Source organism: Malaya genurostris, chromosome 3 (genome assembly GCF_030247185.1).
Source record: "Malaya genurostris strain Urasoe2022 chromosome 3, Malgen_1.1, whole genome shotgun sequence".
Classification (NCBI taxonomy): Eukaryota; Metazoa; Arthropoda; class Insecta; order Diptera; family Culicidae; genus Malaya; species Malaya genurostris.
The window spans coordinates 86,378,989-86,405,346 of NC_080572.1; the positions used below are offsets into that span (position 1 = coordinate 86,378,989).

The window sequence follows — 26,358 nt, forward strand, 5'->3', positions numbered from 1 at the left end:
TCGGAGAGGGAAATGGCATCGGAGAGGGAGATGGTATCGGAGGGGGAGATGGTATCGGAGGGGGAGATGGTATAGGAGGGGTAGATGGCATCTCGGAAGCAAACTCAGCCTCTAAATGTTCTTCGTTCATTCGTTCAGCTTCGCCCTCCTCCGAGACACCCCCACTGTCATCAATATTCATATTTAAAGTGCGGGAGTAAAGAAGTCTCCCGCACTTGAAATGAAAAAGAAAGAAATAAAATGAAAAGAAAATATATGAATAGTAAAAGTTGAAAGAAAAAGTTTGAGAAAATACTTAACAGTATGTCACGGTAAGCTGTTAGGTGAGTTGCTCCTTCACTCCTTCGTTGTGCTTCAGCGTGACCTTGACTCAGGATTTGGCTGCTGTGATGCGGGTAGCAAACAATAGAAATAACTGCTGCCCGAGGATAGCACAATAGCGTCTACTGTCGATACTGATACAAAACCGGTGCACAGACAGAACTCACTTGCGGGGATGCTACTTTTTATCACTTTTATTTAATGCCTATACTACAGCCTCTGCTGTGATAGGCACCTTCGTCTTACCGATGTCGATTGTTAAAAAACGCGTGTGCTCACTTCGAACATTCGGTTACGAATGGATTTATTCTTATCTAATCTTCAACATTATACCGGATTGCATCCATTATCCCTTGATTCTATAGGTTCTATTCAAAATATTTGGTTCAACTTAAATATTTAAACCAATGTAACTAATCGTTTTTTTTTTCTTTTGTTGAAAATGATCTAAAATTTTCGGCGAATGCTAATTTTCATGCACGATTTAAATTGTAATTAAAAACTCGCAATGTCGATTTTTTCATCAAAAACCAAGATTAGATCGAGTACTTCAAAAAATAGAACTATTTTCACCTTGAAAATTCGGTGTTCCCTCAAAAATTGGAAATCGTTGAAGCTTATTTTGATTTTTATGAAGCTGATGTTTATCAAAACAACATTCCTGAAACAGTAATCCCGAGCAATAAACCAGAAAACGTATCGATAGAGAAGGACTATAACGCAAATGTATGTCAAATAAAACAAAAATCGAATGCTAATTTGGGCCGAGTTTGCTAAAAACATGAATATACATGAAACCAAACTTAACCGGTGAACCCGTTTTCCGCATTTACGAAACGAGCTTAATACAAACAGCGTGAATTTGTTATAACTAGTTTAAAGACAAAAATTCGTCTTATGTAAATGTCTTCAGTAAATTTTAGCTCGGTGAATCAGAAATAGTACTTTTTTCAAATAGCTTTAGGTAGATAGAGTTTCAAAAAAAGGAAAGGTCATAATTTGGCCAGAGCGACAGCGAGGTCTATCTTCAAATGAGAGGCTCTCTTTGTTTACTTTCACTTTTGATTAAGATATTAATGAAATTTCGTCGAAATGTCCAATATTAATACATAAGCTTGTGGGTTTGGTTTGAAGGTTATGAGAAGAGCTAAATGTCAAATCTCGGGTAATTTTTCAAAAGGACGTATAAGCAAGTGACAGTTTCTCTTTAATCACTCTCTCTTTCGATTATTGTGATGTGATTAAAAAGATTTTCTTTGATATCACTATTCTGTTTGAAAGTCGAAAGTTTCGGGTATAATTTCATGCAAGAGTGATAAACGTGGAAATAAAATATAATATACCTTATGATAAAAAAGAACCGGAATTTTATTAAAAAACGCAAAATTTCAATTTTTCATAATTTTTTTTACTATCGCCTTCAAAGTACTCTCCTCCTGCGGCAATACATGCATGCCAACGCTTAATTCAATTTTCCATACAAGTTTTATAGGCCGCCGAAGGTATGGCCTTTAGTTCACGCAGCGAATTCTCTTTTATGGTCTCTATGGTCTCAAAACGCGTTCCCCGCAATGGCAATTTGAGTCTGAAGAGTACGGTGCTTGGTTGCTGATATACAGTAATCTCTATAATCGGTACAGAACGATTTTGCAACACGATTTTCTTCGCCGATTCAATGTTTTCTTCAGTAACAGATGTTGTTGGGCGGTCAGGGATCTCATCATGATCCAAGCTTGTACGACCACCTTTGAAGCGTTTATACCACTCGTATGCCTGTGTTTTTCCTAGACACGATTCACCAAAGGCCTTTTCTAACATTTTCAACGTTTTGGAACACTTAAATCCATTTGCAACACAAAATTTGATGCACGCACGTTGTTCTAAATTTTCATCCATTATAAAAATCGCCGCACGAAAATTTTTCAACATCTTTGTATAGACGCCAAACAAAAACTAACGTGAGAATAAAAGTTTACTGATTGGACAAGCGCGGGAATTTTAAAATGAACATTCCGGTTCTTTTTTGATCATAAGGTATTATATTTGTTTATATAATTTTATATAAACAGCCAACAAGGAAAACTTTTTCCTGTGGACCCACACGGGCCGAAAGATGCGGCCAGCATAGATATTTACCAACTCCATCTGGACGACTTCCGGTGACTCTCAACGGGTGAGCACGTTGCATCGTGTTAGTCCGGAGAAAATTCGAGTATTTCGCAAGAAAGAAAGGATTTTCAGCCGCACTTTGAAAAGTGAAAAGAAAGTCCACTGGACTATAAACTAAAATTAACTGCAATATAGCCTTAGTTGCTGTGCCATCAATTCGGCGTCATCTCAAGTGAGGTGAGACGCCAACCAGAAAATAAGAACTCCATCTGGAAGACTCACGCTATATTCAGTTGACCGGCCACTGCCAATTGCCAACTGTAGGCTGGAACCCCAATACGATATTACCTAATGATACTATCCTAGTTTTATGTTAGTCGTTAACTAAAATTAGAAAAAGCCGTTGGCATCTTAGAGCTTAAGCAGTGTGCCTGAAAAAATATATTATTGAAAGGAAAACTTTTCTTGTTCACAGGTTGCCTAAACTCAAATAGCTTTTTGAGACTTAATTAATTCGTAAAGTAACCAATTGCATTTTCAAAATCTACCTGGCAATTCAAAGTTCGCTCCAAAGTAAAATTGCTTCCATTTAATTTCATTATAAACTCTACTATTTCGCCACTGATGTCACGAGATAGTAACATACACAAATATTAGTATTTCGATGAGTTGTTTGCCAGCTTCAGTGTATCAGCTCTTAGTCTGTTGTTCAAAGTTGTTCCATTTTACGGTAAATGCATGTACCGTTAGGACACAAAATACTGATAAATTAGATGTTTCCTCTTCTCTCTGAAATCATCTAAATGCACACAATCGTTTTTAATAACCATTTTTCGAAGGATTTATAAACACCCGCACTCTCGGGTTATCACAAACAATGAGTTTGAATTCCAACGCTAATCTAAGTGTCATCATCGATATAAACCTTATCTTGTTTTCGAAGTAATCTATCAATTTTATTATACCTACCTTAAATGAATTTACTGTGCGTGTGTCAGCACTTCATAAATAAATTATTCAACGACCACTAATAATACATACTAAACCAAAGACAAAACGAAAAACCGCTTCGTACAGCAAACAAGGTAGAACATCCAGCTAACCAACGGAATAAAACTCAACAAAGCGGAGCATCTCCACTCAACCGTTCCCCAGTCGAGGTCATAAAACACGGCGAACTCGAGCTCAAATAAATAACACATCCCAATGATGTTTGACAGTAGACTCAATGCAGAACGAACGAAGAAATGGAATCATCGGTTGAAATAGTTTCTGAATTTGAAATTTGATTCATGAAATTTTATTGTTCCATCATTTCAACGCATTTTCATTGTCAATGACTTTCAATTTTCTCTGCCGAAAATCAATGAATTACTAAGCTGGTCAGTTACTTTTTCACTCACCGTTAGGTTGAGAGGTTTGTAGATTCTAGTTAGCAATTTGGTTCACATATTTTGAATAACAATAGTTAAAGCAATGTTCCATTTTCAATCGAATTTAGCTTTTAAATATTTGATTTTCTGCCTGGGCAAATTTTAAAATTAGTTTTAGAAATAGTTTTACAGAAACTCGTCCGAGCCAAGTGAGCGTCTCGCAGAAGCACAGCTCTTGAAGCGGAGATTAGAAAGCGGAGCAGGATGGGAAATGGAACGTAAAACCAGCAGATCAGGTTAAAGATTGCAACGAAACAATCTGAAAGCACGAGTGTTCCAATTTACAGATTGGTTCGCCGAGTCGGGAAGGTAACATTTGGGACAACAAATAATCACACACAATGGAAAACAAAAGTTTGGTTTAATTTTTTTTTCGGTTTTTGACTTTCACTTTTATTTTTGTTTTCTTTTGCTGAGCTGGCAGTGGTTACAAATTTGCGATTTTTATCCTGCTGCTTTAGTTTTAGTTGTTCAGTTTTTTGTTTTAGATTTGCATGCTACTTGCCGGCTTTAGGTTACGTTTATTTCTAAACTTTGTTTTTCACTTTTGCCTCATGTCTTTTAGTAGCTTTTCACTCTGTGATCAACACTTTTCATAGTTCTTTCGGGAAATAAAAGAACGTTGCATTCTCTCTGAATAGGTTTCACATAGCGATTGGGCGAGGGAATTAATCGAAGGAAAAGTGGCACAGAGCACTAGGAAAGAGAATGCTTGGAATGAGAGAAGAGAGTTGCTTCAGAGGAAGGTTTGATGAGGAAGGTTCGTGGGTGTGGGCATATGTGTGTGTGTTTTGAGAGCTAGATTTAGTTTTCGTCAACTTCAGCCTCCTGTTCTTCGTCGAATTCAGCATCCTCGTCAGCGGTGGCTTCCTGGTATTGCTGATATTCCGACACCAGATCGTTCATGTTGCTCTCGGCTTCAGTGAATTCCATTTCGTCCATACCCTCGCCAGTGTACCAATGCAAGAAAGCCTTACGACGGAACATAGCGGTGAACTGTTCTGAGATGCGCTTGAACAACTCCTGGATCGCGGTCGAGTTTCCGATGAAGGTGGCAGACATCTTCAAACCTCGTGGAGGAATATCACAGACGGCGGTCTTGACGTTGTTGGGAATCCATTCAACGAAGTAGCTGCTGTTCTTGTTTTGAATGTTTAGCATTTGTTCGTCGACTTCCTTCATCGACATTCGGCCACGGAACACAGCAGCAACAGTCAGGTATCGTCCGTGTCGTGGATCGCAGGCGGCCATCATGTTCTTAGCGTCAAACATCTGCTGAGTCAGTTCTGGAACGGTCAGAGCACGGTACTGTTGCGAGCCACGGGAGGTCAGTGGGGCGAAACCGGGCATGAAGAAGTGGAGACGTGGGAATGGTACCATGTTGACGGCCAATTTTCGCAGATCAGCATTCAGTTGACCAGGGAAACGTAAGCAGGTGGTAACGCCGGACATTGTCAGCGAGACGAGATGGTTCAGATCACCGTAGGTTGGAGTTGTGAGTTTCAGGGTTCGGAAGCAGATATCGTACAGGGCTTCGTTATCAATGCAGTAGGTTTCGTCGGTGTTTTCTACCAGCTGGTGCACGGACAGGGTGGCGTTGTATGGTTCCACGACGGTGTCTGACACTTTGGGCGAGGGGACAACTGAGTATGTGTTCATAATTCTGTCGGGATACTCTTCTCGGATTTTGGAGATCAGCAACGTTCCCATACCGGATCCGGTACCACCTCCTAGCGAGTGGGTCAGCTGGAATCCCTGCAGGCAGTCGCACGATTCGGCCTCCTTACGGACCACGTCTAGCACTGAGTCGACCAGTTCGGCACCTTCAGTGTAGTGTCCCTTGGCCCAGTTGTTACCGGCACCGGACTGTCCGAACACGAAGTTATCCGGGCGAAAGATCTGTCCGAATGGACCGGAGCGGACCGAGTCCATGGTACCCGGTTCCAGATCTACGAGCACGGCACGTGGCACATATTTACCACCGGACGCCTCGTTGTAGTACACATTGATGCGCTCCAGCTGCAGATCCGAATCACCATGGTAGGCACCGGTAGCATCGATTCCGTGCTCATCGGAGATGATTTCCCAAAACTAGAAAATAGAAATAGAAGAGAAAAAGATTATAAGTAAATTTATAAAACTGGACAATTTTTGTTTAATTGTGTTCTTTTAAGGGTATCAAAATAAACATTGATGAAAAATTACTGTCGTTAACATTAGTACAGAAGCAAATTTTGAGAAAACTGTACCATCGGTGTGCTGATGATTCATCGTCATGCTTCAATATAGCAGCCTTGATGTAGGCTCAACATCACGCGATAGGCAGACTCATTCTACTTCATCAGACCGTAAAAAGGACATTCATGGAAGCAATGGTGCGAGGGTGGGAGGATGAATATCCTGGCCCGGATTCACTTGTTTGGGCGATGAGTCATGAATTTTTCATGTCTACTCTGAATCACCGGCACCCGACCCCCTTACTCAATATAATTTTATATGGGATCCTAACAAGGGGATCCGGTTTGGATTGGTCGATGGAAGTTCTATTGCATTCCTTCCACATCCTTTCGTCATAGTCAAATACATCGGATTCATGTGATGCGCATGCTCGGAATTACTGCGAGCCGAAAGGGGCCTACTATTTTAGTTGCCATGGAATTGTGGAAAATGGGCCGATGAACCCAACCAAGGCAGACCTTGAATGAGTCATCGTTACCGCAGTTAGAGGGAAAATGAGACTAAGGGGTCGCAGATCCTTTGTTCTGCTATTGGACAACCCCATCCACCACCACTCGATTTGTACAAGCTTTCCAACCACATTTGTTTTTTTTTTTGTATCCATTAATTCAAGATTGGAGCCGATAAAAAAAAGGCTACCCAACGAGTAAAAGGCAATGTTTCGAGAGAAAGGAGAAAATATCATAGGAAAGTTTTTTTTTGTCAGAAGCCTACAACCTTCTGTCTGGTGTAGAAAAAAAAATCACTACAAGGGTGGGTGGCCAAGGTGAAAACAAAGAGCACGTCATCGAGACCAGCTTTTGAGGACATGGCTGGTAACTTGATCCACTGGGAGTCAGACGAATGAAATAGTATAAAACTCGTTTCCATGCCCATACATGGAGGAAACGAGCAGCATTTGCATCATATACAATACACAGTGCTGGCTACCGTTCCCCGAGTACTTTACTTATTCAACAAGCACAGCAAATACACTGCGAATCCACTGACCAGCTCTGAATAGTCGAGATGATGCAGAAATGATGTCATCGAGTGATTCGTACACGCAGTTTGCCATGAAGACTCTACCCCCGCGGGAGAGGACGGTTGGCATTTTATCATCTTTCCCATATTTAGCAGACACGCACACATCGACGGGGTGTGCGTGCTGGACTCGAGTAACTGTATGAGTGTGTATCATTTTATTAGTCGGCTAACAGAATTTATATCTACTTTGCAACGTGACACTGACTGCGCCTCAAAGGAAGTAAAGCACACAGAGCTCTTCACCATTCTATCCAGCATTAATCGTTTCATAAGTTTAATTACCATGCCACCGTAATAAAAAGCAGGTTGTCGCGCTAGTGGATTACGTAAGTCTCGGCGTTTCGCATTTTTTTCTTCATGTTTTGCACTTATTTGGGGCATCAAATCAATTTCAAAATGTGCTCTTTAGTTGGATTAAAAAATGGTCTATTAGCAGTGTGGTTTCAATTTAAGTGTTGCTAAAGCCGTTTGAGTACAAAGCGCTCGGCCGTTAAGTATTCAACTTTGTAACAAATTTGTATTGCCGATTGCTCATAGTTGCAGTTGCCCGAACTCAAACATACAACTAAAGCTCTTCCAATCGTAAGTGTCCCGCCGTTTGAGTAGACAGTTCTATTGATCATGGCATTAGTCATGTTTGTTTTAGATACAACTCAGCTGTTTTTCAAAGAACGGCGAATCTAACATTGACAGCAAATGGAGAAAATATTCGATGAATGTTTCGACTTTGGTTTCAAATCGTGTTTAGAAATTATCGTATATTCTCAGATCAATTTATGATTAGTCGATGAATTGTTAGTTTATTTTCAAAAGACATGTAAATGTTACCACTTTCTTTCTATATCTACTGAATAAATCAACATAAAGAGTTTCGCCCTTTTTCGATTTGTTTACTTTTATGCTTCCTGTGTAAATTATAAAGATACACCCTTGCGCATTTTTCATGAAATTGGCTGGTTTTCGCGACTAAGACAAATCTGCGAGTAATTTTATTGTCTCCTTTACTGTTTCCAGTAGTAAAAGGTTCGGAAACCATCTGAAATATAGAGAAAAAAATAGTTTCGCCCTTCCTTACTAGAAATTGAAGTATCGCCCTGTTTGTTGGCATGGAACACGGAGGGCGAAACTTACGTAAACAAATGGAATGACAGTTTCGCCCTTTATAGTTCTTTGTATTACTAAGATTGAGATTTTTGTAGAACACAAATTTTTAGACAAAATTGTAGAATTTTGAAGCATTTATTGGTAGGAGAGAGAAACTTGTTTGTTTACTTTTGTAAGATTCTTAGAAAAACAGCTGAACTGAAGTTTAGATTCAATTGGTTTGCTACGATTCAAGCGTTTTTTGAAGCTAACGAGAAATCGAGGCATAAAAGTAGTGTAGAAATGTTGGAACAGTCGTATTCAGAGTGGCAAGTGAATTAGCGATTTCAATTTCCCGGTGCGCGAGACTAGAATTTCCCGTTTTTTTAACAGGCTCAAATAGCCTATGTTCAGTTTTTATAAAATATTTCTCTCATTCAAGCTCCCATCCCATGTCCAAAAAAACATCGAGAGTTGAGAAAAAAGTATTTTTCGGGTATCTCCTTGAAACTACGATTAAAAATCTCATCCACAGTTTGTCCAAACGTTCATCTTCTGAACTAACAGTACCATCCAGCCCAATGCATTCCATCTTAATTTTGTCTTTTATTTCGCCAGTAACTTCGATGTAACAATAGAATTAAAACAAGAAACACATTTGGCCAACGGTGATGAAAGTGATCACTCTGAAATTTTGTATGTTTCTTCGAAAATAATATGAGAGCAACAAATTATATTTTGTAGCAAACAGATTCAATAAGGAGTGTATCGAAAATAAGCTATCCACACATTATTCTTTCAAATTATGATAAAAAACAATACTTTATTTAAACTAAAAATTGATCCTCTATTGTACGAGGTTAAACTTGAGCATAATGAATACCGGATGAAATTTAAGTTATTCCTTCGCAAATTATCGAACTTTTGATCGAACGCTCTTCAAGTTCCGGACAAGTGTTGCATCGCATTTTTTGGACGCTTGAGTCTGCACTCCTGCATGTTCCCAGCTGCCTTACCAGTCTTCTTGAAGACCCTCTCACGATTGCCCAGTAACGTTCGATGGGTCGAAGCTGAGGGTGATTTGGTGGATTGATATTTTTCCCAACGAAATTTATACCCTTTTTCGCAAGCCAATTGACAATGGTTTTAGTATAGTGAGCCGACGCTAAATCCGGCCAAAACAGTGGAGGTGTACTATGCTTCTTATATAAAAGTAGCAATATCTTCTGGAGACACTCAAATCGATAGATTTCTGCATTTATAGTTCCGATAGTGTAAAAAATGGTTGACTTCAAACCACAGGAACATATTGCTTGCCATACCAGTACCTTTCGACCGAATTTCTCCACTTGAATCGACCTGTCCGCATCGCTCACATCCTCCCCAACGACGACAGTAAAGTATTGTGGACCTGGAAGGTATTGTGGACCTGGAGTCCTCCTTTACATAAGTCTCATCGTCCATTAAAACGCATGCATCCGGACACTGCAAAAGACGCGAATACAATTTCCGGACCCTTGTTGCTGCTCGCTTCTTATGTTCTACACTTTGTTTCGAGATTTTCTGCTTCTTGTAGGTCTTCAGGTGATTTCGCCTCTTGATTCACTGGATCATTCCGACACTTGTTCCTGCTTTTTTGGCCAAATCACGTATTGACATTGATTTGTTTTTCATGATTAGAGATACCACTTTCTTGTCCAGTTTCGGGTTGGAAGAGCCGGCTTTTCTGCCTCTCCCTGTTAGCTCATCCAAAGAATAGTGTTCCTTAAACTTATCAATGATGGTTTTAACACTGGCATGATGAATTCCAAACCGCTTCGCCAATTTTCGTATAGTAATACCCTTCTTACTCAGCCATGTGTCCAGAACCTTAATTTTCACTTCCTTTTCAATAGGCGACATTTTTTAAACGCAGAATTTCAAACGCACAAACAAGTAAACAAACAAAAGCTTACAGCCAAACGCACAGCATGCTGTGATCTGAGTATAAAAACCTATCACAAATACATGCGTACAACACAAATGTATGTGGATAGCTTGTTTTCGATACACTCCTTAGTAGCAAACAGATTCAATAACTGCTTTTTGCATGTGTTCAACAATCATTCCTCAAACCAGCAGACGTTCCGAAAGACGCAACTTAATTGTATACATACTCAAAGAACTCGATTACTTTTATTGCCATTGAGAAGAATAGAGAGCTATCATTCTTCAATAAAGAACTCCAGTTCACTCAACCTTCGAGAAGAACTATCCGTTCGCGGATTGACCATCTCTAGGTTATTCCAATACTTTTTTTTATTGGAAAAGTATAAAGTTAAAAATTAAAAATGAATGGACTAAAGAACAACACTCCTCCCGCAAACTCGATTTTTTCTAACAACCAGTGGCGTATCGTGACAAAATTTACGGGTTGTGCACTGTTTATATGGTATGATATCAGAACCGTTTCGACGTTGCAACTGAGACAGCAATTTGTTTTCAACTGCCATAAGCATAAGCAACTGAAGTCTCTCCTGAATGTGTCCATACAAGCTCTCACAGAGCCTATTCGACCAGTTGTGCAGTGCACGAGGTGCACATGAGGACGAGACGCCACTGCTAACAACATATACGATATTCTTTCAGAGTTGGGTTTCGTCGAGAGAACAAAATCCTTCTAGAATTCTTAAAATGTACGCTTGTCACTTTGAAAAAAAACAATCTATGCCTCTAGTGACTGACTGAGATGATATAAATTTGATTCTCCTATCATCGACAATCTTCGACTGCTCCTTCGTCGACATCAATATCCTCATCATAGCTGATAATCTTCGAAAAAAATTAAACATAGATTCACTGAACAGGTTCTCACGAACTCTGGAAAACTAATTTCAGCTGTCAAAGAAGGGAATCAAATACTCCTTGCAAACGGTGGATAAAGTATTCTCACAATTTGACATTACTGAGACAAATTTTGGTGAAATTAGGGAAACATTAGCTGGCAACTAAAAAACGGCTCCTAAGAATTCTTTAAAAAAATTATTAAACATGTTACCTGATGCTACTTTTACCATTATGCATACTTATTTTGAAATTTGAAGACAAACACAAAAAAATGTCCTAAGTGCAAACGACAGTTCCTCTTTCTGGCGATTATTACAGCCCTATCGGCAATCCTTCTATCTTACACTTTGCAGAGAATAACGACTAAAACTATCAACTTTCGATCTGCTGTTAAAAAAATGTTGGAAAATACAGGAATACGCTGTAATAATTGAAAGAGAAAATAAACAAATAGAAACTGTCATTTGCACTTGGAACCTTTTCCAATATTTGTCGAAATTTAATAGAAATCCAGCAGAAGCATCCAAATTATCCTTCCCCCCCACCCCCCCCCCCCCCCCACCCCCCCCCCCCCGTCCTCTGGCCACTCTGCGTATTACTTCTTCAAAAGATATATTGAAGAACAAAATTGAATTTTGGAGGAAAATAATCAGACTGTGGACTTTTTGACTGATATTTTATATGTATATATTCGTTCGACGTTTTCGCAAGCTTCCAATACCCATCACATTTCTATCATAAAGAGCACAACTCTAACCTTTGATCGTCATTTTCAATTTCCGATCTGCGACGTTCTAACCTGGCCTGTGATATTCAATATGAACGCCTGCATCCAAAAAATCGATGTGCAATCTAATTTCAAAAACCCGTTTAAATATTTTTGAGTGCAGAAATCTGCTGGAAACATTGAGGTGTCCTCAATTTTTGCCAGAACAGTTTGTGAATATCTGATCGTGCACTACTCGTACAACTGTCAGGTGTTATTTTGATTCAGTAATCATTTACCTATCTGAGCGTACAGTAAACGATCTCCGTAATAATCGTTGCCCACATTTCATAAGCTCACATACGAAAATGAAAGTTCGTCGCTGTTTACTCTCTCTTCTGTAAATAATTCGTGACCAAATTGCTATAAACAAGCATCTATTTTTTTACAGACTAATGCAAAATCTACAAACACAAGTCCTAATTACATACAAAAAGAATCGAAGATTCTGTTACGTGAGAATCAAATAACAGCACTATTTGCGTGATAAAAACTGCTTTTGTACAAATCACGGCGTCGGACTTTGTAGAGGAAAGCGGGACAATCAATTCAATTGGACAAAGCATTGTCTTTTATTACGCACGTACCAAATGCTGTCACATTTATAGCGTATCAAGACTAAATAGTAACCCGCGACTTTCATAGCTTTGTAGTTGGTGACGATTGTTCCAAGGTTAGAATCTACGAAAAAAACATCGATTAATTCTATGAATATCATTTTAGGCAGTAAGAATCCCAAACCAAACGATAGACGAAAACCCTCTAGAGAAAACTTGACGTCGTTGAAATACAGTAAGAACATTATAGGCCCGAGATTATTACCCTGCGGAATCCCGGATGATGCGAAGAAATCCTCAAATTATTGGGAATTTCAAACACGAATAGAGCACCGATTCTATTATCCACGATAACAGATCAAACCATGAACATGTGATGAATCACATTCAAGGAAATTTATTCCTCCCTGCTTCGGAATCTTCAAATACCAAATTCGAGTGAAACAGTGTGTAGAAACCAGAGTTAAATAAATGCATACAATTATAAGCATTCGTTCATAAGCTTTGCTACATTAATGATTGAATGTTTCTATTGTGAAGTGATCGAAATCATTTTTGTAAACTCTCAGATTGTGTAACCCGATACATTTCGAAGTTCCATGAAAAATGAGGTGCAATCATTGCTCAGCATAGCCCTTGTGTGAAACTCCCAGAAAGTTCCCCGTCACTTATCTGTAAATCTCGCAAGATCAACGATCCCACCGGTTGGAGTAACGTTATAGAGGCAAATCGTGCCACTAAATCTTCCGGCAAACTTTTACCTAACAGCGATTAGGGTATTGCTTCGAATCTCAGCGCTACCAAAATCAAACAAAATCTAGACAATTAAAAATTATACCACAATCACTTAAGAGTCTCGGTGCAGCAAACGAGCCGCTTATGAGCAATCGAAAACTGCACTTCGATCGGTGAGACCGGTGGTTTGCTTTCCCACCGGAGTGCATTCATGCCTTTCCCAATAGGGTGGCGGCTCCTTTTCCGCAAAGTGAAAGCGGTGCGTGATTGCCACCGCTAAAAAGTGCTTTTCTCTTTCAATCAATTTAGTTGATCAATTAATTGCTGCTGCAGTAACTGTAACGCTCCGCCGGATTCTTCTCACTTATTATGTGTCCTAAATACGTCCTAAATTCGATTGAAATAGTTCACACATACAAAAAAATAGAGGAATAGAGGGCATTGACTTGTCTCTGATCGACTGAACACACCTCCTAATGAATTTAGTGCCGGTACAAACACACACACACACTCGCAAAGAAAGTAGGGCTAATTTGGTCTTTGACTGCTGATTGCTGATATATGACCATTATTATTAGGTTCCACCTTGGTCCATTAAAATTAATTTCACCTTTCTCTTTGAGCAATGAACTTTTCGAAAACTGTGCTGTCCAATCTATTTGAGTTAGCATCCATAACGATCAATTCTTTCCCTTGAATTGGATTGGAAAATTAAAATATATTTTTGAGTTTTCTGAACTTCGAGGAGCCAATTTACACTTTTTATAATGTTACAGAAGTTGAACCCAGTCAGACCATTCCGAGATCCGAGATTGCTCAAGATCCATAAGGATTTCAAATTGAACGACTAGGCTGCAGCAATCGACAAGGGTTCAGTCGAAAATCGAAATGCATTCCGAAGCTGATCGCGGATTGGATTCGACTGTTGGTGCTTGGAATAGACAATTCGTCGTTAGGTGCTTTCAAGCTAATCATGAATCATCCAAGATAGTATTAAAATTTGAAAAGCACGTTTTTTTCCTCGTGATCGTAATGTGAATCAAAATCGATTCGATCAATTCATCGATTCAAAACGATTGACCTTTGAATCATCTACGAAAGATATCTGCCGTTTCATCCTGTGAATAATGAGAATCGTTGAAGTACAGCAAGAAAATCAGAGGGTCGAAGCGACTCTCCTGCGGAATTTTAGATGTCAATCGTCAGTTTTAACTGCGAGGACACTCCAGAATTATGATTTGGTTCGTCGAAGGACGTTTACACAAATCCAAGCCGTTTCCAAGTGTGATGCCATGGTTGATTTTTATCGAGTCTCTGCAATCCCTCAGACACAATGTTTGTCACGTAAAATGTAAAGGATGAATGTAGAAGTAACATGCAATGAAACGAGACAAGATCAATGAATTTATGACTGGACGGAGCGCCGCGCAGCTTTCGAAAAATAGATCGACCAGTTTAGAAACATTTGCTCGTTAAAAATGTACACGAAGCCCACAACAAAGCGTAGGAAGAGAAGTAGTTGATGTTTCATTGCAACCAGCGGAGATTCAATGGTGTAGGATGAATTATCGCTTGCGGCGCGTCACTTTCCGGACGGACCTAAACTAAGCGAGCAGCACGCCGATTTATTGATTTATGAGAACAACTTCTTTTCAACGAGGCTGAATTGTCAATGGTTGTGTGGGATGTGTGGCAAAACTAGCTGAGCTGCTTGGAAACTGGTTAATCCATTCACGTTTTGCTTTTTTTATGCTCGTTCGAAATTGAGATAATTTATAACTGATTTGTGTGTCGATCGAATCATACTTTGTATGGTTTCGAAATATCGAATAATTGTGTTTTGTTTTGAATAGAAGATATATCGCCAATATATTACGGGATGGGGCTTAAGCTGCTGACAGCATCACAATTTTGTTTTCACATGAACCGTAAATTTGGCCAACTGACAGCATATAAAATGCATAATTCAGCGATCCTCTACCGCAAAATTTCCCGTTGCAGAAATAGCGTATGGTAGAAAGTGCAAAAAAAAAATTTGCCACGCATGCGCAGAGTTCACTAGAGTAAGCAAACCGGTCCTGCATGTGGTAAAATTCAAGTCGAATCTTCTTCCGCCTTTCGCGAGATAAACATTCGAGCATCAACCAACCGACTTGTTGGAGTGGTTACTCACAAAATTTCGCCGGTGAAATTTCTCCGACAGCAGCCAACTGGTCTCACGTTATTTTTTTTTATCCTCGACCGCTATTTCCCACCCAATGCATGAGACATGAGGAATATTTTCGGAATGTGTGCAGCAATACGACGGAATAGCCAGTGAACGGAAAATGTCCCCTTCGACCTGCCACCCCGCGATTAGTGTGGATCATTGCCATCGTCAAGCCCGGAACGAAACTTTCTCTTCCCACCGATATGAGGTAAAAAAGAGGAACCACCACCATCAGTAATGTACGTGGAATTGGGAAGTAAAATTCATCGATCTTCTGAAAGTGAACTTTTATATCTTCGACCGGACAGATTGCGACCTTTCCTTTCTACTGAATAATCCAGTGAAGGGCATTGCAAGACGAAATCTGTTGCCGCCTTGACGAAGAATATGATGATCTGGATCTAATGAATGCATCCTCTGCAAATGATTCCGAGCATGAAGGCAGTTTTGATTTTATGAATGAAGCCATTATGTGAAGGCCTAAAATAAACCAGATTATTTTCTGTACGTACAATCAGCGATTGATGGATTGGGTGAAAGAAAAGAAGAAATGCGATTGTTTCTCCATCGTCGCTATATACTCAAGGGTGCGCTGAAGCGTGAAATTCAAGTCTAGTGGATTTGGTCTTAATGACTGAAGTGTGTCGGATGATAGGAAGGTGCGGCATGCCGGCTCATCCCATCGCTTGTTTGTAAAGCTGGCGTTGTACCAATATCGACTGATCGGACTGATGTTCTTTTGCTGGTCAGCTAGCGGCAATGCTCTAATTAATCCACAAGACATGAAGAAATATGATAAATAATGAAACAGTTCACCGATCGGGTGTGTGTGTGTGTGTTTGTTTGTAAAAAACTATTGATCGTCTTGTCTTGTTAGGGGAAATGTTAAATTGTTCGGAAATGTTACAAGAGTCATAAAACGAAAAGCATATTGTTGTGCAGTTTCAAACTGACAGTATCGCCGGAATCTGTTCGTTTCCCATGGAACAAAAAAAAAACACCCGGAACAGATCATGCCCTCGAATTAGTTCGATTAAAAAAAAGTGGACCAGAGTAACACATAAATCATAACAACCACGGTGGAATGGCGGCTAGGCTATACCATTTTCGGTCGAAGAGTTAAGGCTTGGCTCCTAACAAATGCCACATCGCGACATTTAAGTCCGATCTTGACGACAACGACGACGATGACGACGACAGGAGTCCACACTTTCCAGCTGAAGTGGACGGCCCTCGCAAAAACGTTGTAATTATTTATTCAACTTTCCATTTATAGTAACAATTTGACCATAGCGCGGTTGTCTCGTCTCGTCTTATCGACCAAAGTTCTATCGAGACAGGTTCCAAAGCTAGCCACAGTCAGACTACTGTTTCGGTTCAGCAAAGCAAGCCTAGGCCACACCGAACTCGTGGCAACGAAATGAAAAGTACAGTTATCTTCATTTTTCCTTCTCATTCATCAAGATTTGCTACTAGAAACGTGCCGAAGCGCATTCCAGCGCACTGCAGTCATCGCCGTTTCTACCCCCATCAGCGGTACGTACGGCGATGAGGCGGCAGCCAGTAAAAAAAAACCAAGGCTTCACGAAGAAAAACAACGAAATAACTGTCTGACTCAAATTCGCTGAAGCAACAAAACTAGCGAGAATCGGCTTTTCTTTCACTCTGCTGCGCTACTGCTGTCGATCGAATGTTAGTCCCTTGCACAGAGAATTGATTTGGACTAGCGCCCTCCCGGGACGGACACAACTTCCAACGGCAGACACGTATCCAAGCAGAGTACTAAAATTAGAGACCGAGGTGCGACTGACTGAGATTCGGTAGAGTTTGGAGTTATGGCGGTTAGTTTCATTCTGATTGGTTGAAAAATTAGATCCATAGTATGTGGTCTATACAAAAATAAAACTCTTAATCGAGATCGACGGTTGGTGCCAAACCAGCAAGAAGCTGTTCCGGGAACTGCTGTTGTGAGACTAATCGTAAATATCACAAATTTATGTTTATCGTATGCTGTTTGGATCGGAAGATGCACACCAGTCCCGCTCGATCATGGACTGATAGAAAATGAAAAATCTTAACATTTGAAACGAAATAAGTTTGATGAAATTTTCTTGCAACGGGATTTCAATTCAATTTATTAAAACCCAATAATAAATATAATAGCATCTGATCCGGTGATATTTATCATAAAACTGTCGAATAGTGAAAACAGAAGACTAAACATTTGAACGTTAGAGACTAGGGATTAGTGGTCATATCATATAAGAAAACCATTAACTAGAAAGATCTGCTGTCTCTGTTCGATGGAATGGTTTTAAGGGTAAGATGAAAATAAGTGCACCCGCTTATGTCGTTTTCGCTTGAGAAAACTGAAACTGACCCAGGATAGTTTCATCTAACAAACACTTTTCATGAAACTGTGTTCGTTTCGCACTTAGCAACGGGGGTTTGAGCAAACCTGATATAAAAACCAGGCTCGAAACTGACTCGATTTTCAGTTCAACAACGTTGAAACTAGGTTCAAAACTGGCTTCAAACAAACGGTTTGACAGCAGTTAGAGTGGAAACTGGGTTTAAAGTTTTCGCGTCGCTATAACATCAGTATTGAACAATTCACTTTTTCTGCGGTATTGCTTCCTAGAGTCGAATCAAAGAGATTGTGTATCCGATTCTATCACAATTCTTTCATTGAAACTCAAGTAATCGCCAAAATGATATTGCGACTTTACTAATGCGATAGCTGTTGGTGCAATAGCTCTTTATATTATGTATTTGAACTTTGAGTGCCCGTCTTAACGAGAATCATAATCAACTGAACACCAATTACGAGTTACAACAATCCGCATACTGGATCCATTCCCTTAACTTTTATTTCAGTTTTATAAATTTTTCAGTGCTTGTTGCGAGAACCAAGGGATAAAACTGAAATAGAAAAGGTAACATTCAAATTGCAAAATGGCTCGATTTTTTCAAATTTAGCGAACAAAAATACGGTCGATTTCAAGTCTGCAACTTATACTGTCTGTAAAAAAAACTTAATCTACGATTAATTTCGAAACCAATTCTGCTTTACATTTAAGGAGCAAGACTCTTTGCAAGCGTATGAGTAATGTCAACAACGTGTGCGTAAAAACAAATTGCGGCGCTTCTTTTCCTGATTTTAATCAATAAATCTTCCATATGGTTGAAAGATAAACCAATCAGCTCATTCTGCTTAATATTGCAAATCAAGAAAAGCGAAAATCTTAGTCTAAAACTCTTGCGTTTTCCTTAAACGGCTGTCCGCATTAGGCCGATCCGAGCCCTCCGGCGTTTACTTTTTTTCTGCTTCGGCTATGGCTGAGCTGCACATGCACACAGCTGCATGTGCAGCTCAGCCATAGCCGAAGTAGAGATGGTCGGGTATAGAAATTCTTATACCCGAACCCGACCCGTACCCGAGTGATCAGCAAAAAAAATTACCCGTACCCGACCCGTACCCGATTAAAAATTTAAAAAATTACCCGTACCCGACCCGTACCCGATCAATAATAAAAAAAAATTACCCGTACCCGACCCGTACCCGATAAAAAATAAAAAATTTTACCCGTACCCGACCCGTACCCGATTAAAAATTACCTGTACCCGTACCCGACCCGAATGAGTAGTAAAAAGTTTACCAAAATTCAGGATGGAAAAAATAAAGTGTTTTAGATAGCGAGCTAGATAGAGCGTATCAGGCTCTAGTTTGTCAGTAAAATACATTAAAATGCTTGTTTACATTTAAACATATAAACAAAGACAAATAATAAAGACATGTATGTGCTTACAAATCTATATATATAAAAATGGATGTTTGTAACGCGATAACTTCGGAACTACTGAACGGATTGCCACCAAACTTGGCACAGGTACTTCTTGTATTTCAGAGATGGTTTAGGGAGTATATTTATATGGGAGGGAGCGTAGCACGTGTCATTACCAAGGGGGGGTCATGAAAAAATTCATATAACTTGACAAGAGTCGATACGTTTTGAAGACCGTAGAAACATTTTGCATACCTTAGATATGACTATATGGGGGTGGATGTAGCAAGTGTCTTTAAATAGGGGGGTGTAGTGTTTAAAACGGCATAATTCCGAAACTACTGAACGGATTGCCACCAAACGTGGCACAGATACTTCTTGCTCTTCTGAGATGGTCATAAGGATATTTTAATGGGGGAGGGAGCGTATTAAGTGTTCTTAACAGGGGGAGGTCATGAAAAAAATTGACTAATTTGACGAGAATAGATACTTTTTTAAGACCATAGAAACATTTTGCATGTATTAGATATGATTATATGGGGGGTGGATGTAGTAAGTGCCTTTAAAAAGGGGGGTGTAATGTTTGTAATGACATAACTCTGGAATTACTGAACGGATTGCTATCAAACTTGGCACATGTACTTCTTGTTCTTCAGAGATGGTCATAAGCGTATTTTTATGGGGAGATGGAGCGTAGCAAGTGTCATAACAAAGGAGGGGTAATGAAAAAATTCATGTAACTTGATGAAAACCGATATTTTTTGAAGATCTTAGAAACATTTTGAATACCGTAGATATAATTTAATGAGGGATGGATGCAGCAAGTGCCTTTAAAAGAAGGGTGTAATGTTTGTAATGGCATAACTTCAAAACTATTTAACGGATTGCTATCAAACCTGGTACATGTACTTCTTGCTCTTCAGAGATGGTCATAAAAATATTTCCATGGGGGAAGGGAGCGTGGGAAGTGTCCTTAACAAAGGTGGTCATTAAAATATTATCTAATTTGACAAAAATCGGTACTTTTTGAAGACACTTTTGCACAACTTAGATAAGATTATAAGGATATTCTGTGGAGAGAGGCTGTAGTAAGTGCCTCTAAAAAAGGAGTGTAATGTTTGTAACGGCATAATTCCGGAACTATTGCACGAATTGCTATAAAATTTGGTACAGTTATTTCTTGCTCTTCAGAAATAGTCATAAAGGTATTATTATAGGGGAGGAAGCGTAGCAATTATCATTAACAGGAGGAGGCATGAAAAAAAATTCAAAAATTTGACAGGAATCGATAATTTTTGAAGATCATGCAAACATTTTCAATACCTTAGATATGATAGATATGGGGAGTGGATGTAGCAAGTGCATTTAAAAAGGGGGATGTAACGGCATAGCTCCGACACTACTTAACGGATTGCTATCACACTTGGCATAGGTGCTTTTTGCTCTTCAGAGATAGTTGTAAGGGTATTTTTAAGGGGGAGAGCGTAGCAACTATCCTTAACAGGGGTCATGAAAAAATTTATTTAATTTGACGAGAATCGATACTTTTTGAAGACCATAGATACTTTTTGCGCAACTTAGAGAATCGACATTTAGACTAGAAGGAGGGTTTTTGAAAATAAATTTTATTCTCCCATTTTTTATAAAACAAGAGAGTGGCAAGAATTTCAAGGTCGTATTTTTCTTTAAATAATTTTAAAAGTTCTGGTTCCATTTTGCGGGGAATTCAAAGAACTAAGGGAAAATAGTCTTTGTCTGTTTATGAACGTGAGTGTATTCAAGTCTCAGCATAACTACAAAACAACTAAACGAATCGCCATCAAGTTTGGCACATGTACCAAAGGTGGGAATCGATATTTTTTGAAAAGCATAGATACTTACTACACTACTCAGGGTAATCATGAAGGAGATCTGTAGTACGTTCACTGACAAATTTCTAGCAACTAAATGAGGTTTGTCGAGAAATGAAATTTATGATTATTGAGAGATCTGAGATGGGGCACTGATCATTCGCAATTTGAACATGAACGGAGTATTGTTCGATCGGGGTTCCGTCTAAGTTATGTTTCACTACAAGAGTATTTCACTAAGCAGGACAACTTCGAGAAGTTTTTTCGGTCTTCCCTTCACGAAAAATTTCCGAGCAACGCCGGGTAATTCAGCTAGTATTAAATAAAAATCTGGTCCGTTCCCGGTCTTCTGAAATGACCGCACTCACCGCTTGGTGGAGCGCGAGATTAATTGCATTGTTATCATTTCGACCAAAGTGTGCCATGAAATCTCAATATATACAAATGAGCTAACGTATCGAAAGGGTTCTCACGGTTTGACATTGGCATTATGAATGCGATGATGGGAACTCAGCAGTGCAACCAATTTATCACCATTGGTGCCAGTTTCACGGAGGACCGTAGATGTGCGCCAAAAAAAGATCGTGACTGTCATGTCTGGAAATTCGTTTGTGATATAAATACACTGTGAAGCATGAATAGATTTCCAATGTCTTTGGTACTTTATACTCATTTACAAATGTCAACAAAAGGGAGTAATATCTACTCAAATTTTTCGAGAAGCATATTTATACAAAATGTCGTAATACCCATTCTATTCAATTTTTGGTAGGTATGGTTTTTACGAAACAGTGCGACTTTTGATCCAATTCTTTAGAACCACAAGTAAGCGTGCTCATTATCTTGACACACAAATAAAAATTCACATTAGAATCATTTGAAAAATCACGAACATCCCCTAAAATTGATAGAGTATCATCGGTTCGTTTACGTGAATTGACCAAACATCGAATAATTCACGTGTATTCCCGGTGTGAAAAATTCAATTTTGAAAATGGTGAACTGTGAGTCCTTCAAGTGTTAGTAGTTTGAACATTTGTAGGTACTTTGTAGGTACACGTGAAAATTAAGGAGATATTCACAAAAGAGAAAGTAAACAAAGAGAAACTCTCATTGGTTTATGTGCCCTTATGAAATGTTGACATCGAACTGGCAATATAGCTCAACTTGCTGTGCCATCAATCGGTGTCATTTCAAGTGAGGTGACACCACCCAGAAGTGAAGAATAAAAAGAACTTCTATGCAGATTTTCTGAAATAAATGTTCATGTTTTTATGGTTAGAATCCTAATGATTTATATGTAAATTTTGAAAATCTCCAACCAATATTTAAAATAGCAGTTTTCTGGTATCTGAATGTGATATGAGTACTACACTACATTTTATATATTAATCAAATAATTTTTACTGGATTGTGCATTAAACAGCTTTAAAATGGGAGCCCGCCTGGGTTCGATTCCCAACCCCGCACATAGGGTCAGAAAGTTTTTCTGGCCCGAAGAGGTGAATGACATTAATGTTAAAGCCTCTATAATTGTAACAAAAAAAAAATGGGAGTCCATTAAAACCTACGTGGAAAGTAGGGTCTGACCGCAACATCTTAGAGCTAAGGCAGTGTATCTTATTAAATATGTTATAAAAAAGTAGGGTGGAAAATATTCACATAACTTTTCACGTAACTATGATTGATCGTTTTTTTTAAATGAAGAAAAGAAATGTTTTTTTCTGGAAAAAGATGCCAGTTTTCAGGTCTGGTTCTAGGCGCGAATGTCAAAACCCCTTGAATCAAATTGTTTATTTTTCGGAACAACTGTTTTGCAATAAAAAATTCTCGTCAACGTGTAAACATATTTATGTGAAGTACAAATGCTCGGGTAATCGATCAGAAAAAAAAATTTACCCGTACCCGACCCGTACCCGAGTGAGTAGTAAATTTTTTTACCCGACCCGACCCGTACCCGAGTAAGCAGTAAATTTTTTTTACCCGTACCCGACCCGTACCCGATCGAAAATAAAAATTTTTACCCGTACCCGACCAAAAACCCGTCGGGTACGGGTACGGGTCGGGTTTCGGGTAAAATACCCGATACCCGACCATCTCTAAGCCGAAGCAGAGAAAAAGTAAACGCCGGAGAGCTCGGATCGGTCGGATCGGCCTAATGCGAACAGGGCTTAAAACTGCTCGAGAAACAATATTTCAGTTTCAGCTTACTTCCACTAACACATTTGATTAGCAACAAACACATTCCTATGTGGATTTCCTCTTGCAGAAATTTTTGCGATATAAAGATGTACGTACCTTCTATTAGTAAACCCGCAACTTTTAACCTTTAATTTAACACGCGAAAGGCAATGGATATGGAATGTTGTAAAACTATTTTTTTTCCGGAAAACTTCTTTTGTGACAGAAAATATTCAGTTTTGTTTATTTTGTGTAGCGAAATCTAATACAAATGCATTGAAGCAGTGTTGCTTACTTTTTTTTAGGGAATTAAAATCTACATTCATAAAATGTAAGTAATTTTCCATCCAACGTTGGTGAAAAATTGATCAAAACTGATATTTCATCCAAAAAGCCAGGCTTAACATTCATTTGAAAATGAATTATTGTTGAAAAAGATTGTTTGAAGCTCCATCGTGCAAGCCACTTTGATAAAGTGGTTGCACTGCATATATGAATAGATCTATGACATACGTGCCAAATAAAATGTACGTAATACACAAGTTAACTTAGTTTACTCTTGATCCTTAAGGGCTCATCGCCCTCTAACTCTGAAATGGAAAGCAGGTTTCAGATAAAATTTTATAGTAGACTGTGAAATCAAGAGGCCTTTCATTTAAATCATAGTTTGTGGAAATCGCTCTGCCATGTCTGAGACATTGAAGTATGTTTCATTCTGGCATCTTTTGTGGACAATTTCCTGTGCTTTCGTAACCGAAAAGTTGGAGCCAATGTAACTAAAATAAATATTTTTTTTTTTCAATAATGAACTTAAAATACATGTAAATTAGTATAGTTTGAACTAGTATTGAGAAAAAGAAAGTTTACGGGACCATCAGCTAACAAGATTCGGAGAATTTACTTTAAAAATTACATGCGCTCAAACGTAAACTGTTAATGCTAACTTTTAGGATTTTTTTTTGTCTATAAAAAAAATAAAATTCCGTCGTTCATACAACTACTGCGATTGTCTCGCAAGTTGAAGTCTCCAATATTATTAATATGTAAGATCTGATATGTTGAATACTTCCAAATTTTGTGTCATTTTGTTCTATCAAAAGAACGAACTTTGACAGAATCATACGATTTAGTTAACTCCCTTTCGAAGAATAGAATTCAAATCATGTTGCGTTCTAATAAAAAGCAATAACTAATGGATTCCGAAAACCAACGTTCTCTCACGAACAAACATGACCAACTCACAAAACACGAAAAGGAAAGCATGTCAAATTTTTAGATTCCAAATTGCGGCTGTCAGATTTCGAACACATGATCGGTTTTTCTCAACGGAAAAATTACTGAACATCTGCCATCTGTCACACAAGTACCGCATGGGACTGCACAACCGATCAACCCAGAAATAGTGGAGGGACGCTCGATTGCTTTTACAAGTCAGTCTGGCAGTTGTGCCATCATTTCAACGGTTTGAAGCAACATCTCCTGGAAAGCGATAGCAACGACCATGTACATGCAAGCATCACATGCAACGGTCTCTCACTCTTGTGGAATGTTTCAAAAAGCAACCATTCCCGCGGTATTAACACTTCATAAGCAATGAGAACTCGACCATCAAGGGATCGTTTCACTCGTCATAGTGGAGAAAATTTCGTTAAAATATCAGAACTAGGTACATGGCATGTCATACAGCATTTATGAAGGGTTTGTGTGCGTGAACATGTATGTATCTAGCAGTTGGAAGATTTTGAATCAAATTGCAGGATCAAGCTAAACTTCTAATAAGAATAATAGAGTTGGATGTTGGAAAATCATTCGAATTTAAGGTGTACTTTGTTTTAATTAACAAAACCAAGTGTTTTCTTGCATCAAATATTATTTTATTTTAATGTTGTGAAACGATGTTGAATATACCAGAGCCTTTTAAATGTGTTTCTTGTTTCATACTTGGATACATGTTTTATTATGAATTATTTATGGTAAAAATATAGGGCAGATTGCTTTCAAAATAATTGATTAAACCTCTTCATTGAATTGACATTAAAAATCCCCGGTCAAAAACCATTCGAAGTACCCAACCCTATTTTTCGCGCAGAGAAAGAAAACAACCGCGCACGCCAATCCACTGCAACAGTGTGCGTATGCGTAGAAACATCCGTTCTGACTCAGAAAATAAAATTAACGGAAATTTCTGTACGCTTGTGTTGGTGTATACCAACCGCCTCAGCCGTCGGCGTTCTAACCAAGGCATTCGAGACCGGTGTGTTGTGTGTACCTAACATACCTCAGCTTAATTTCTGGTCTATCAACGGTTACTTTCAAAAAATCCAGTGAATGTGTTGGTGAAAAATTCAAACAATCCGCTGGAACGTTGTAGGCATTGCCGCTGGGGATTTAGCGGGATTTGCGAACGAATGACAATGGCGTCAACGTAGCAACAGTCACCGCAGATACACTTCACTCTGTTGCAACTTTCTCCCTTATCTACTGAACCGTAATCGATTCGATTGATTGATTGAATTTAACTTCCTATATTAACGACAAATATTGAATTTTCACCGCAACGTACAAGCGCGTGCGCTCTTCCTACCTTCGATGATGTCAATGATTTTTATCAAACATAAAATCAGGACATCATTTTAGCCACGTATCCTACCCAGTTAAAAAAAATAACGTTATTTAGCTCTGATGTTTTTTGCCTATTTATTTTTGCAAATGGCGAGAAGCCATCTTGAGATTCCAGAGCCCGAGCACGGAAGATATTGAATATTCGTCAGATCGAACGACAGAAATTTTACACTTGCTTCCATTGTTCTCAAATAAGACTATAATCGAATTTGAACATTACATTAAAAAAAACGAAATATCGACTCACCTTAGCTCCAATTTGGTTTCCGCACTGACCGGCTTGGATGTGAACGATTTCTCTCATGGTGCTGGCTTTTGACTGTTTTACAACAAAGTTTTAACAAAAAGATATTGTTTAGCCTTTAAAACGTTGGCTTTTTCGAGTTTTAAAAACTGTTCTTGTTTTTCCACTAAGCGAGAAAAACTTTCGTCCAGCTGCTGGATCTCAACAATTAAAACCGAAGAAATTATGTTCACTCTCTTCTTTTTTTCTGATTCTCTTTTCAAGCACAGAAAAACGGGACCGCTAAAACACTGTAGACTGAACTCCTTGACGATCACACACTATATGGGACACCGTGCCGTGAAATGTTCGCTTTTTGCTCTAGCGACAACGC

At 38.9% G+C, this 26,358-nt stretch overlaps 1 protein-coding gene across 1 annotated transcript; it reads right to left on the minus strand.

Moving 5' to 3' along the window:
- Nucleotides 1-4,642: 4,642 nt before the first annotated feature.
- Nucleotides 4,643-26,358, minus strand: LOC131439587 (tubulin beta-1 chain). Its single transcript, XM_058610784.1, has 2 exons — nt 25,989-26,358; nt 4,643-5,954 (listed from the first exon to the last, which is right to left on the minus strand). Exons 1-2 carry the CDS (start codon nt 26,043-26,045, stop codon nt 4,668-4,670), a joined length of 1,344 nt encoding a protein of 447 aa, XP_058466767.1. The 5' UTR covers nt 26,046-26,358; the 3' UTR covers nt 4,643-4,667.